At 43.6% G+C, this 15,454-nt stretch overlaps 1 protein-coding gene across 1 annotated transcript in view; it reads right to left on the bottom strand.

Moving 5' to 3' along the window:
• Positions 1 to 15,454, bottom strand: part of MYOM2 (myomesin 2) — a 724,606-nt gene that overhangs the window by 303,238 nt on the left and 405,914 nt on the right. Inside the window, exon 16 of the mRNA XM_078647923.1 lies at positions 6,896 to 7,070. Within this exon, the coding sequence (XP_078504049.1) occupies positions 6,896 to 7,070 (175 nt within the window). The remainder of the gene's footprint in view (positions 1 to 6,895; positions 7,071 to 15,454) is intronic.

Raw genomic sequence — 15,454 nt, 5'->3', positions numbered from 1 at the left:
GGAAGGGGGCCAGAACACACACCTGGCGAACTCCACGTCCCACCTTAAATTTTCTAGTGCATTCACCCCTCCTACCATATTGGACTGAAGCAGTAGCTCCTGAGTATAATTCTCTCAGGAAGCGAATAATAGGATCTTCCACGTCCAATCCTTTCAGGATTGCCCACAATTTAGTATGTGGCACACAATCGAACGCCGACGAAAGGTCAACAAACGTAAAATACAGATGTTCACCTTTTACCCTCGTGTACTTTAGCTGAACAATCATTAAATGTAAACATTGTTCAATAGTTCCAATTCCCTTCTGAAAACCATACTGTAGGTCGCTCATTATATCATTTTCCTCCGCCCAACTCTGGAGTCTTGCCAGGAGAATGCTTACGAGGATTTTTACAGATGAGTCAAGGAGGGAGATTGGCCTATAACAGGCACCATTTTGTCTATCTCCCTTCTTAAATATGGGTACAATCACTGATGTGAACCATGACGGATTAAGGTCCCCCGCAAGTGCTGCATTAAACAGCTGCACCAGCATGGGGCCCCAGATCTCAATATTGGCTTTATATAGGTCAGCAGGAATCCCATCGGGCCCTGCTGCCTTGCCTCCCTTCGTTGTTTTAACGCCCAACTTGACTTCATCCAAAGTTATTACCAGTTTTTCAACCCCTGTTCCCTTAATGCCCAAGGACTGAAGTGAAGAGTCTAAAGTGTGAGAATCATCTTGGGACCTGTAGAGACTTGAAAAATGGTCCACCCAGTCCTCCTCAATGATTGCTACCTCCATGCGGGCCTTAGAATTTTCAAAAAGAAAAGGGGTGTTAACGGCCCCGCAGAATGCCGAAGCATCCTTGGACAGTGAAGCCTCGCAAAGGGCTTCTAGGGCCTCATTTTTTATGACTTTCTTCTATTTTTTAGGGCCTTGGTATATATTTTCCTCAAATCTCTAACTTCTTGCTGGTCTCTGGGTGACCTGTGGATAGCATTTTTCAAGTTAATCAGTGCCCTTGTGCATGCATTATCAAACCAGCTTTTATTGCCCTTTTTTCTGTTCTTTGCCTCAACGCGCAGACTATTTTTAATTTCAGAAGCTATTATATTAAAATGCTCTATAATCTGCTCGCTGTGAGACTTCTCCCCTAGGCAAATTAAGAAACTTTCTGGACAGGCATTCAGCAGTTTCGCGAGAAACATTTCTGGCACAACCTTACCCCATTTTAGAGTATACCCATTCTGCCTCCACAAAGATACGTCCGAGACTGTCCCTCTGAAGAGCTCATCTTCATGATGTTCATAGAAGGGATTTTCAACCTCGATTATTTGGGGCAGGTGGTCACTTAAAGGTAACTCTCCTCTACCAATAAATATAGGGCCAAAGGGGGTAGGTTTTTTGGCAATTTCATTAGCATAACCCAGGTCATAGATGAACAGTAGTTCATTTAGTAAATCCCCGATCTAAGAGTGATCAAAATGTGTCAGATTGATATCCTGCTCTAACATTAGTCCGCAAGTCCCTTGTGTACCCTTTGTACAAAGTGGACAATTAAAATTTCCCCCCCCGTAAAATTATCAATTCCCTATTATTTTTGTCAATTTCATGTTGTAAATCATCCCTAAGCATTTTGAGAATGCTGGGAATTTCATTTTTCGGAATGTTATTATAAAAGTTTATAATAACAACATTAATTCCCTTCTTAGTAGTTAGGGTTATTACTTGGTAGAATATAGATTTAGAAATAAAATGAACTTTCTTGTACGTAAGCTGGTTTGAAAGAAACGTAATTAGGCCTCCCTTTGCTCTTCCATGTTGACCCCCCACGGCCGGGGTGAAGAAGGTTCTATAACCATTTATAAACACTGGGTCAATGGACCAAGTTTCTTGAAGGGTCATGATGTCCCGATAATTTATAACAGTTTCCCAGGATGGATTATTAATTTTATTCTTTAATCCTGCCACATTCCAAAATAGGAGTGTACAGGCATTCCTAGATTCTTTTGCTACTAGATCACCCAAGAAATTGTTGCCCAGGGCCTTTTCAGAGGGGAGACTTACTCCGCTCCTTTCCCCCTCATTTAACACTGAAATGCTTAAGGTCCTACAGTAATCCTCTTCGGTATCATCATAAATTATTTTTGAAACCGAGTCTGCTTGCCTGGTAACCTCGTTACCCTCCCCTAGCATATGTTCTTTTAGATTCCCCTTGAAATCATCAATAGTGACCCCTGAACCTAATATAGTGGTCTGACAGGTATCCTTCTTGTGTCAATCCACATATTCAAGGCCTGAAAAGGGGTTGAATCGATTATAGGTTGGAACATTATAAACAGGTGTAGCAGGACCTCTATTGTCCCAAAAATAATTATTTCCATGATTAGGTCCTGGAGTTGGTGGATAGAAATGTAATCGATGGAAGTTAAGTGGTCTGTGTCTCTGGGGGAAAGAAGTCTGGCTAAAACCAAATTGGTTAAGACCGGCCTAATTATAGGCTGCCTTACTGGCTCCCTGTTTTTAAACTGTTGTACTTGGTGATATGGATAGAAGTAGCTAAGATAATGGGTAGAGATAGAGTCGCTACTTATTGAATCATACCAATCCCCAATGTGCCTGACAGCTCTATGGTCTTTAAAATTTACAATAATTACGTCCCCTTTCTTATCTTTAGGTCGTGAGCCCACCCAGAATGCCCGCCTAACATTTAAGATTTCCCCATTAATATGGGCAGGCAAGGGTCTGTTGTTACGTAACCAGTGGGTCACTTTATTTCTTAGAGCTCGGTGATCTTCCCTACAGCCCAAAGGAAGCTCGGGGACCCCCGCCATGACCATTGCATAGGGCGCAGCTTCTGGCGGTAGGTCGACTATTCTGCGAGGATGCCAGTTTATATTATTAAAATTCCCCATCCCATTCTCCTTAGCAGCCTTATTTTGCAATGGCTCTAGTCTCTCTTCCACGATCAAATTTGTACCCCCTTGGTTGTCTACTTTACTTAAAATTTGAATTTCAGGCGCAGGCTTTTTATTAGGCAAAGGGGAAGTATGTACTTTTTTCGGGGGAGGGCCAGTTTGTTTTTTCAGAGCTGGTTTGTTTTTCTAGAGGGTGAGGAGCATAATGGGACTTGTTTTGGTACTAATTTCGTGATGGCAGGTGTTCCTCTGGGTTTTGTGATGTTTACTCCCTTTTCCAGATCTACTAATAATGTATTTTGTTCTATCTTTTTATCGATCAGATCTAGGTGCGTATCGCACAAAATCATCTTCTCTAGCAGGGGCTGTATTAGATTTTTAACCATACTTTCAATTTGTCCCAAAAGGACAGCTTCACTAAGGGAACATTGAGTTCAACATTGTCAGCCATCTCCACCTGTGTTGAGATAGAACTCCTCTTCTGTGTCTTAGCTTGCCGGGACAATAATGTGCCACCCACTCTTTTATTAATTTTAACTTTTGAGGGAGTGTTAAGAGGAGATGCAGGAGAGAATCTGGGAGAATTTGATAGCCCTTCATCATCATCACTATAAAACAGACTTGGCAAGGACAGACGGGAACTCCTAGGTGTGCTTAACAGGGAAACCTCAGTACTAGCGCTTTCTGACACTTCACCTTTGTCCTCCCTGCCTCTAGTTTTTAGTAGCCCAGTGTGTGGTGCAATAGTATACATTTGATTAGGCGATGGTATGGTCCCTATGTGCCCCAAGGAGGATTGATTATCTGTCGTTAAGTCAGGAGGGGGACCCTTTTTATAGTTAGCTATATCAGTTTTATTCTGATTTTGCTTCCCCCATCGTCTTGGTATTGCTTTTTTGAATGTTCTAACCGAGCGTGGGGGAAGCGGTGCATGCTCTATTTCCATAGTAGTAGTAATATCTGGCCGGTCATCCAGCCTTTCAGCATGCACCTGGGCTATAGCCGTCACTACTTTCCCAAGAACAATGGGGGGATTGTAAGTCGCGGTGTATCAGCAACTAATAATGACACATCATCATGTATCATTCTAGGACTCCCCTGGCCAAGGGAAGCCCTTCTATCGCTATTAATCTGGTTGATCTTATTGATCAAATAGTTGTCCATGGGACCCCACCCAGAGGCGATTTTATCAGTGTTAACATTTTTACCGTTTTGATCTTTAGACATCGTACCCACTTAGTTCCACTAACAATCAAGGAAGAGAAAAGGTTATGGTGACAGAACAGGCCTAAAGCGATCAACGCTTTTACCAGCAAACAGTAGTTAAAATATTTTTAAGTGCAAAAGCATACATACAAATCACACCCTTCAGATACAGGGTCTATGGCCCAGTCCAGTCTCCTCAGGCCTCTGAGAGCCACAGAGGGCCGGCCCTTGGCCCGGGTTTCGCTCCGTGCTGCGTAATTGACGCTCCTAATGTAGGGAGGGGGAGGGGCGGGAAGAGGCACCAGGTGCGCGCGATGTCAGGAGCGCAGAGAACCCTGGGCCTCGCAGTCCCGCTCCCCCGCGGCCAGCAACAGTTAAAAAATGGCAGGACAGGGACCCACTCTCCAATTCAGCAGGACTCCCAGGTAGGTAAAGCAGGAAGAAAAAGGTCCGTGATTTCCAAGTGCCCGGCAAGAGTTTCATCAGCCAAGCGACTTCGAGCGGCTCCCGCGGAGTGAGGGCCGCGAGTCGTATTTCAAACAAACCAGGTAAGCGGGGGGGAGGGGCTGGAAGAGGCACCAGGTGCGCGCAATGTCAGGAGCGCAGAGAACCCTGGGCCTCGCAGTCCCGCTCCCCCGCGGCCAGCAACAGTTCGAAAATGGCAGGACAGGGACCCACTCTCCAATTCAGCAGGACTCCCAGGTAGGCAAAGCAGGAAGAAAAAGGTCCGTGATTTCCAAGTGCCCGGCAAGAGTTTCAGCAGCCAAGCGACTTCGAGCGGCACCCACGGAGCGGGGGCCGCGAGTCGTATTTCAAACAAACCAGGTAAGCGGGGGGGAGGGGCGGGAAGAGGCACCAGGTGCGCACGATGTCAGGAGCGCAGAGAACCCTGGGCCTCGCAGTCCCGCTCCCCCGCGGCCAGCAACAGTTTGAAAATGGCAGGACAGGGACCCACTCTCCAATTCAGCAGGACTCCCAGGTAGGCAAAGCAGGAAGAAAAAGGTCCGTGATTTCCAAGTGCCCGGCAAGAGTTTCAGCAGCCAAGCGACTTCGAGCGGCACCCCTCCTGTCTGTACTCAAATATTCATCACCAAGGGTAAGCAAAAGCACCTGAAGATGCTGTGTGTGTGTATGAAAGGCCCTATATGTTTCTCTTATAATTTGTGGCCTGCATTCACCAATCCACAATAAAGTTTCAAAAACAAAAAAATCTGTTCCTCCTACCTAATGTAAATTTGGAACATAATGTTTATGGGTCATATATAAAACGTTACCCAAATAAAAAAAACACATTTTTAATGGAAACCTACATATGGAACTCTCTGTGATGAATGTAAAACTGCCTGGATGAAAGTGCTGGGGGCGGGGAGCTTGCTGAACTGAAATTGAGCATGAATTAAATTGCATGTCAATGTCCTGTGTCCATTTGTGTGTTATGTATGCATATCTTACTCTGTATGTGAAGATTAAAAACACTGAAAAAAAGAGACACGCGTTGAGCAGATTCTTTCTGGTGTTTGAAAAACAGAAGAAAAAGTGACTAGGTAGAAAAACCCATCTCATTGGAGAGACATCTCATAAAAAAACTCTGAGGGTGCCCCTCTGGTTCCACACACATTTGATTGAAAGCATAAAACTGTTTCTACGGCTTTGTCTTGTGGCGAGACTGAGACTTTCACGAAAAGGGCATCACTCCCAGTGGCTCTGACCTGCCCAGGACCAGGACTATTTAAAAATTACACCATGGCCCCGACCCAGGGTTGAAGTACAATTTTGTAATCCTCTTTGACATTGTTAAAGAGCTGGCGATGGAAATGGCAGCTGAATTACTGAACTACTACGCTTTATGGAAGAATCAGATTGTCTTATCACATTCACCAGAAACAGCTGTGTGGCCTTCCATTTTGCAAAAACTCTCTTCCACCTTAATACAAAGTCAAGAGACGATCCCCTTTTGCATTTTTCTCTACCTTGCATATCGGCCGAGGATAACTATTTTTAACCCAGTAAGAACTACCAAAGAGCTCATAAAAGACCTCTATTATCTGCTTGCTGGCCTGTGACAGGGTAGCAAAGCCAAACACTCCTCTTTTCCCCTCCACTGCCTCCCTGGCCCCAAAAACCTAAGCTGCTGCCAGTGCCCTGTTCCTCTATTTGCTGCCTGGATATAGGAGAAGGATGAGTGGATAGGTGATAGCTTCCCCAATGTTCCATTCATAGTTATTGAACAGGGCTCTCTAGCATGTGAATGTGGGAGAAAGATGTCCAGCAGCACCCCATTGCTCCATTCATTATTGACAACAGGACCAGTGTCAGGTGCACTTTTGCACCGTCGCCTGCATGATTATTAGATGCTGTTTGTGGCAGTAGTTTCACTGATGATGTTATGTGTGATGTCATCTGTGATGCTTTGTGTGAGGTGATAAGTGGTACACTTGGTTGGAAGCTAAAGTTTCTTAACTAGACTCACTTGTGAAGCTCACTTGGTGTTAGCTTTAGTATTACAGATACTACATCATGATAACTCAGCTTTTGATTGATTACATAATCAAACTACTTCCATCAGAGCTCAACTAAACCTCAATTAGGTTTGTTTTTTAGTGGCTAGTAACATAGTTTAAACTTTATGTTAAATGCCTCCAGTTAAATAAGAGGCAGCAACTGTAGATGGCGGTTCGGCCAAGAAGCGACCATTCTTAGATGTGACCATCTCTCCTCAAACCAACACTTTTCACATTTAAGTTAAATTGCTCATCATTTTTCAAACAATGCAAAACGTTTTCATTACCTGTTGTACGTAATCGGCTTGTGATTACAGTGTTCCCAGTGGTTGGATCCTACCACAGAAGAGTCTATGTAGTAGCCAATCAAATCCTCCTCTTGTTTTGGCTTATCCCACTGTACAACAACTGACGTTTTTGTGTTTCTTGTGGCCAGTATACGACCAGGGGCTGATGGCACAGCTATAATAAATAGAAATAAGCATCTCGTTAGATACCCAATTAGTGTATTTTCTCATTTTCTGTGAATTTTGATACAATTAAAACGCACTTCTAATTAGGAAATTCCCATCTCAGCTGCCAGAAATATGAAACTCATCGTTTTGAAATCTAGCAGTAAGGGACTTTTTGAATGTCTGCTTTTTAATGGTAAGTATGGTGAATATAGCTTAAGGTAATTGACAGGCATGAATTTTGGTTAACAAAAAGAGCACGCCTGCAGGATTTGATAGGGCTTATTGAGGGCAGGTCTGGTGTATGCTTTTATGTCTGTGTGTGCCGAAATAGTATCTAAAGGGTAGAATTATGTATTTAATAATCTACATCTCACAAAAGTTAATAGCAATCAGGAAAATTAAGAATGTTATTATGTAACAATCGTCATGTAGGTTCAGTGGTGTTGCCCATGTGCCCATTTGAAGGTAGTAGTTGCCCTGGAAGGTCTGGAAGCAAACTATCGGTGTGCTCATGTCCAGCTGTGATCTCTGATTGGCATTGTCGTGCAGTTGGCTGGGTCGCTGCTCTGTTACAATGTGGAGGGAAGATCCCCAAACGTTGACGCGAGACCCGTTAGTCTCCTCGCAGGTGGGTTACCTCTAATTGGCAGCAGTGCAGAGTCGGACTTTAGGAGCACTTATACCCAACCTGACATTGTGCCTGGAAATTATTGTGCCTGGTTGTGGGTCAGCACCCTGCGGGTAGTGATGCATTCCATGCCTGAACCTCTTACACAGACATCTTGCCCTAATTTTCTAGTTTCAAGACCCCTTCAGGTGGAAAACAAAATATAGACAACTTTCTGTGTGATCTGCGTTCTTCAACTTCCTTGGGAGTATGATTGACAAGGTGCATATTTCATTACTAGGATTAATAGGATATGTAATGGGTCAATTGTGATTCCAGGATTTGCATGTGGCACAGCCCAATTCAAATCAGTGAATGTCTTATTTAATTATGGACGTTTTTTACACCACCAATAAATTCATTATAGTATGAGTGTTATCATTGTCCGTTTGTGGTAAGTGCCTGGCCTATTCTGCAAAATGAAAAGTGTTATTGGCCCATGCCCCATACGTTTGTTTTCAAATCATAACACATTCCATAAAATTGCATGTTAAGCCAACTGAATCATAATTATACCGACTCCTGACAAGTGCGAACTCTTATCTTTCTTATCGAGTGTTTTAACTAAAAAGATAACTAAATAGTCACCACCAGCGGCTTAAGCAGCAGCTGCTCTTCCTTTAGGGCAGAGCAGCACATAACATAAGTGAAACTGAATGGAGATGGTCATTACCAAGTGCACTTTGAGTATGAGCTGCCTAACCCGTAAAGTGTGCATGTCAGATTGGCTGGTTGTCTTGCGATGGCCGGCCCGACATGCGCATTTCAGACTGCAGCATTGTGCGAGCTGTATACCAGCAGGGTGGACTGCAGACAGGTTCCTTCTCTGAAAAGTAGACAGGGCTCGAGTCAGGGGTACAAGCGCAGGTACATGGCGTCCCCCTACTCTTTTCACAGGGTGGACGCCGTCCCCCCCTGCCAAGAAGGTGGACCCCACAGAAATATGCTGACATGTCCCGGTGTCATTTTCAGATACCGGGACACGTTCAGCACGTGACGTCATGAGGACTTTTGCATACTGTCAGTCCCCCGACTTCTTTTTATAGGACTTGTGCCCTGAAAGTAGGGCTACCTTAGTCAGCTCCGATCAATTATGGTGCAACTCTCGTGCTCAAAACTGCATGACAGCAGCTCCAGGATTGGTCGTCTCCCTCCATGGTAGTTTCTGGGAACAGTCAACGGTGCCTTCTCCGAAGACACCACCGGATGGTGGTCCCGGATACCGAGACGGTAAGTAATTTTGTTGTTATCAAATCCCAGTCTCAGTGGCATGTATAGGTTAGCCATGAGCCTAGAGACCTGTTGCTGCATATTGGCCCACCACTTTCAGATGTCACTAACTACCACAAAGCTTACGCAAATAATATGTTGGAGATTTTTTCCCTATGACAACTGCATAAACATAAGTTGCCAGTATATCTCGGTCGAAATTCGAATAGATAGAAAAGTAAAAAGTGCATTTGAATGGGAAACATCCTTTACAACGAAACTTTTACCACGCAGTACCTTTACAACACAGGTATTACAACGCAAGTTGTTACAACGACTTGTGCTGTAATACCTGCGTTGTAAATGCATGCGTGGTAAAAGCATGCGTTGTAACGACATACATCCCATTCGAATGCATTTGTGTCGAATATATTGAGTCAATACAAAATGCAACTGTCAATCCTATAACCTTAAAGCTTCCTAGTAGCAAGTAATTCAAAGTCTATAGACAAATAAATTTTTCTAACGTTATGCCACGACTTAGGAGACACCGTTTGCACAGTCCTTGCAACTTTAATAAGATAAAACATTCGATTCTTTTTCATAGTAAAGTGAAAGTTGTTGTGTTCACTTGTTCCAATACGTATTATTTGAAGGCATTTCGTTTTCTCTTTTCCACCAAAGTTTTCACTGACACTAATTTAATTTTTTTACTGAAGGCATTCAACGTGATGATCTTTGGCTCACCAATGTAGTTGTGTAATATAAAGCTTGTGTTTGTATTATACACGTTCAGCTGGAAGGGTATCCTAGCAGCTGGATTAACAACGTTTATTGTTACCTAACCAAATGGTACATATTGTGTCGACCTCAGAAGGATGAAAGACTGAGTGAAACTGCCTAAATTCGAGGATTCAGACATGTACATGTCATGCCAAACACAGATTTCTGGAATGAATTAATTAGGCCTCTGAACCACCTTTCCATTCCATTTCGTGATGTCTGTCAGGTGTCGGTCTCCTTCAAGTGACTCTTTATGGTTAGCTGTTTTAAACAAAAAAAAATATTTTGACAACAGTTTTTCTAATGCCATCCTCCTTAAAAGCTATATAATTGTAGCAATTAAGCAGTTTGTTTAAGCAGTCTTCGGATTTCAGTCAAATATGAACATATTTTCGGTAATTTAAATGTTCTACTTTCTCGATTTCTGCTTGAACTAGAAACCTGGTTCATCTTTCAGGCCTCTGTATTCAATGCAGTGCTCAGGTGATTACCACACACAGAAGAGGATATTTCTAATGACTGAAAACCAAGATTTGTATTAGTTCTGGACTCCTTGGTTCGAAACACTACTAGGAAGATTGTGGACAATGGCGCACCCATTATATAGCAGTACTTACACTATAAAGTCCTTCTTTGCATCAGAAAACCATAAGTTGTTGGCCTTCACATGTGTCTAATTTGCCAAGTTTACAGGAGAGGAGAGCCTGGAATTAGACTAGACCAAAATCCATGCAAATGAGCAAACCTGATAAGCCAACCGCTGGCATGGAAGGCTTCAAGGTGTCTTAGTGAAACTCCTGCATTTGTTCCTCAGTTCAAATGGAACATTGTTAAAATTTCAAAATCTTGATCATGTGAACATATATACAGAGTTGATATTCCAGGTTAGGATACTTCTTTAGTATAAAAGACCAGATTGAGAAGGTGTCATAAATTTCATACAATTTTGACACAAAAATTACAAAAATCCAATCAGTATAAGCAGAGTTATGAAATTTCAAATTGTAAGATAAAAACTAGCAACTAGTCGCACAAGACCGGGTCAAAGTAAAAAATGATGTCCAACTGCAATGAAGCACAAGTGGGATACAAGAAGCGGATTGGGCCCAGTTGGCGCTTACCTTCGGACTTAGAAGAAATTTCAACGAAAATGTTCTGTGAAGGTAGAAGTTCAGCAAGTCAAGGCTGCAGACTGTGTCCGAAGAGGAGGCAGCATTGCCAGGGAGCCGCTGGACCAAGTTGCAGTGAAGATTTCCACATTCAAACTTTTCTCTTTTTTGGAAGTTAGCATTCTCCAGCATGGAAGGGTTGGAGGATGTGCCAAAGAGGGCTTCACAAGGTTGGATTACCCTTCTTCGATTGACCACTCAGCAGGATTAGCTGCAGGTGTGGAGAAAAACCATGGGGGACCTGCCACAAAGCAAGGCTAACTGGCGATTCACCTTAGGTGGATAGACGTCCAGGTCTCCTCTTGGTTCTCATAGTAGCTTTTAGTCAAAAATCTTCACAGTCCAAAGTTTAGCATTTTGGCTATCTGGGCACTTTTAACACTACTCACAAGAGTCCAGGGAGGCACCACTTGCAGGATTGTGACTCACTCAGGCTGGGTCCAGGTGTGGGTTCAAGATGGTTGGAGCATTTTCTGTTCCTGAGGCTCGGATCAGGAGGCCAGCCAAGTAGCCCTTGAAGTCACTCTGGTAGTCCTGGGTTAAAGCAGTTGAACATGGCTCAGTCAGCAGGTTCAAGGCAGGCTTAACCCCTTGACTGCGGCGAAAATTCCACCGCGGTGCGGGTGATTTACGATGTGGGCGTGGTTCGGACGGCCCCCGGCCGTCCTCCGCACACGCCCACCGTGACGTCGGACGGCCGCCGGCCGTCCGACGCATGGAAGGGGTTAAGGCAGCAGAGCAGTCCTTCGAGGTGCAGCAAACAAGTCTTATGAAGTACACAGAAAGCCAGAGCAGGACGCAGTCCTCTGAGAGACCTTCTTCAGGTCCAGAAAGTGAACATAGGAATGGGTCTGGGGGTCCTATTATTTACCTAGTGCCTCCTTTAAAGTAGGTAGACATTTATAGAGAATCCCATAGAAATACTGTGAATTTCCTGCCACCCCTGCCCTGGCTCCAGCCTAGCTACAGGGACAATGCACTGATCAAGTCCTTTGTGTAAAGACAGGGCACAGCCTATTTGTTTTGGCAAGTCAAATTTACAGTTTAAATCTTCATGCAGGCTGCAATGGCAGACCTGGGACATGTTTTGAGGATCCACTTAAATGGGTGGTGCAATAAGTGCTGCAGGTCCAGTAGTACCATTTAAGTTACAGTCTCCTTCACCTACTAATTTACTCCTATTTGTATATTATAAGTAACGATTTTATCACTTCTTCAAGGCCCATTGCTTTTTTTCCTTAGAAATCCGTACCTTTACCTCTAATTAGCTAATCATGGATCAGTTTAGCTGCATGACTGGCAAACCAAAGCATCTTTAAAAGGGGCTTCCAAATATGTAAAAAATAAAAAAGATGATTGAAATACCCCATTTAATGCCAAATATTGACATTTTGAATATTTAGTTATAACTTTCTACCCCTGCCTTGCTCCTACTGTATTCCAAGAACTGTCAAATTGCATCTTCTATGACATAATGGTATGTTGGATATCTATTAGACCAGTTTTTAAATTGGAAAATTGTGTGTATTTTGCCTGCCTCGTATTTTTTAGCACCTTGCACTTACACCTTAATGGAGATGTGTTATAGCTCCAGGGAACCACTTTTCCTCTTTGGCACTGAGGTTAGCTGTCTATTCACTAAGACGCTACCGCGCTCGCCCAAGATAAAAAGGGCAGATGACGCATCCGTGCCGGAGACACAGCTGAATATATACGCCGTGTTAAGGCTCGAGGAGTCATTGCTGCTGTGTTTTTAACTGTTTTATACCTGGCAGATTTTAGACCAGTTTATAAATTGTAAAATTGTAAAATTGTGTGAATTTTGCCTGCCTCGTATTTCTGAGCACCTTGAACTTACACCTTAAAGGAGCTGTGTTGTAGCTCCAGGCCACCATTTTTCCTCTTTGGCACCGAGGTTAGCGGTCTATTCACTAAGATGCTTTAGCGCACGTCCAAGATAAAAAGGGCAGATGATGCGACCACACAGCAGACGTGAGCAGCAGGTGTGCCACTGTCGCGCCCAAGGCAAGCCCGTCTGTGCCTGTACGTGTCCGAAACGCGGCCAGCACCAGCCACGCTGCTCGTTTTGATATCAATCAACGGGCCAGAATAGTATGGTCAAATGAACAATTAATGGCACTGAAGCCACGTAGATGTTCTGACCCTTCCTGCATAGATTTTGGCATGGAAAATCAAGAAGAAGCAGAAAGGGTTTTTGGTTGCAAATCCTGCTCCTTCAAGTTAGATAAAGAGCAGAAGGTAGCAGAAGATAATAGAGGTTCCCCTATAGTGCTACCCCCTACTGCAGGTACTGCGGAAAACCCGTCTATGTCTAACCTCACCTACAGGACCTGCCTAGTCAATTGCAGTTCCCTTCCCAAACATGCTGAAGGCATTTGGCTTGCCCTTGACTCCTCAGATCATTGGGATATAATGTTCCTGACCGAAACATGGTGAAGAGAAAGTAATAACCCTGATATATCTTAGGCGATCCCCCAGGGCTACAGGATAGCCATGATCAACCGGAAAAATAACAGACGGGGAGGTGGACTCGCTGTAATCCTGAGAGATTACAAATTAAAAAAATAGAGAACATAGGGTTGATCGAAGCCCTATTGTTTGGTATAAAAATCTTGCCTGTCTCATCTTTTACTGGAATGCTAATCTATAGACCACCAGACTCCCCGGTGGCTCACTTGATTGATTTGTATGAAATTATAGCAGACCTCTCACTGAGGTATGCCAATCTCACAGTGTTAGGTGATTTTAATGTTCATATGGATAATGACAAATGCCCCCTGGTCTCAAAAATGGCTGACACTCTTCTGGGGTTAAATTCAACCCAAAAAGTAACATTGCCCACTCATATGATAGGCAATACACTTGACCTAATGTTTACCAATGATCATTCTTTAACAGTTGAGACACCTTTACAGCTAACCTGGTCGGACCACTGGCTTATTCCATTTAATTTGACAATGATCTCTGTTCCTAATCAGAGCAGGTCAATGTATGATGTTAGAAGAAACTGGAGTAAAATTGTACCAGAACCGGAACTACATTTTACATATCCAGAACTCATAGGCGACCCATGCCAGGATGCATCTGTCTTTAACTGCTGGGTTACTTCTGCACTTGAATTGCCCCCATCAAGTCTATGAAGCTAGCCAAGAACAAACCATAGCCTTCCTGGTTTTCTACGTAACTTTGGTCAGAAAAACATTCATGCAAGAAGCTTGAACACGCATGGAGAAATCATTATGACAATGAGGCTAAATACATATATAAAACGGCTTTTAAAAAAATTCTGAGACTTAAGAGTATTACTATTAGGAACTATCTGGCAGATCAAACCAAGTCCTCTAATAACTCTGCTAAAGAGAACTTCAATTTAGTCCAGGGATTTATTAAACCACTGGCATTGAAGAGCTCGATTGCCCCTTCAGCTACCCTCTGTGAGGACTTAGCCATCGTTTTCCAAAATAAAATTTAGGCAATCTACTCCTCTTTTCCACAGTCTGAACTGTTAAACAAGCTTCCATACACACTCCAACTCACAAACATTTGGTCAGAATTCTTCCCTTTTAGCCCTGAAGCGTCTTTGTTGGAATTAAATAGTATAAAATCTGGCTCGCCGGCCGCTCCATGCCCGCCAGATTTTTTAAGCTATTGGCCTCTTCCTTCAATCCTATACTCAACTCCATTTCAGACTCCTCTTTGAGATCAGCTCCTTCCCTACCCCCTGGAAACAGCATTTGTAAGGCCTATCCTCAAGATGTGGGATGCTGATCCAGCACAACTTAACATTTTTAGGCCAATCTCTCTTCTCCCAGCACCATCCAAAATTTTGGAAGAAGAGATCCAGAAACAATTGTCAGCCTTCCTGGAGTCCAACAATCTTTTAAATGACTCACAGTCAGGTTTCAGGACAGGCTACAGCATGGAGACAGCTCTGCTCGAGGTGGCAGAGAATGTACGTGCCACAGTGGACCAGGGAAACTGTGCAATGCTAGTGCTGCTGGATCTCTCTGCAGTTTTTGATACGGTATATCACCGGATCCTGTTAAAAAGGCTTGAGTTGATGGGTGTGACTGGAACTGTTCTTGCCTGGTTCAAACCATTTCTTGACGACCAGTGGCAACAAGTGTCCCTCCATCCTTATACTTTCAACTGATAGACCTCTGACATGCGGTGTCCCCCAGGGGTTGGCCTTGAGCACTACCCTTTTCAATGCTTAACTTGCCCCTCTGGCCTTGCTAGCTGAACAATGGGGTGTGAAGGTTGTCTCTTATGCTGACGATACTCAGCTGGTGTTCTCCTTTAGAGAACACACTGAGACAGCCTTGACTAATTTCAATCAGTGTCTTCTTAACGTCTCATCTTGGATGACAGACAGCTGATTGAATATGAACACCGAAAAAACTGAGGTGCTGTTTTTTAACCAGGTGTATCCCCCACAGGCAGAACTCTGGTTGCCAGTAGAGATAAATCCCCCTCCTTTACCAGTGAAATTTTTGAGGAACTTGGGGTTTCAATTCGATTCCACACTTACAGGTAAAGCCC

The sequence above is a fragment of the Lissotriton helveticus genome, chromosome 6 (genome assembly GCF_964261635.1).
Source record: "Lissotriton helveticus chromosome 6, aLisHel1.1, whole genome shotgun sequence".
In the NCBI taxonomy this organism is placed as follows: Eukaryota; Metazoa; Chordata; class Amphibia; order Caudata; family Salamandridae; genus Lissotriton; species Lissotriton helveticus.
The sequence above is the reverse complement of the archived record's forward strand: the minus strand, read 5'-3'. Positions and strand labels throughout refer to the sequence as shown.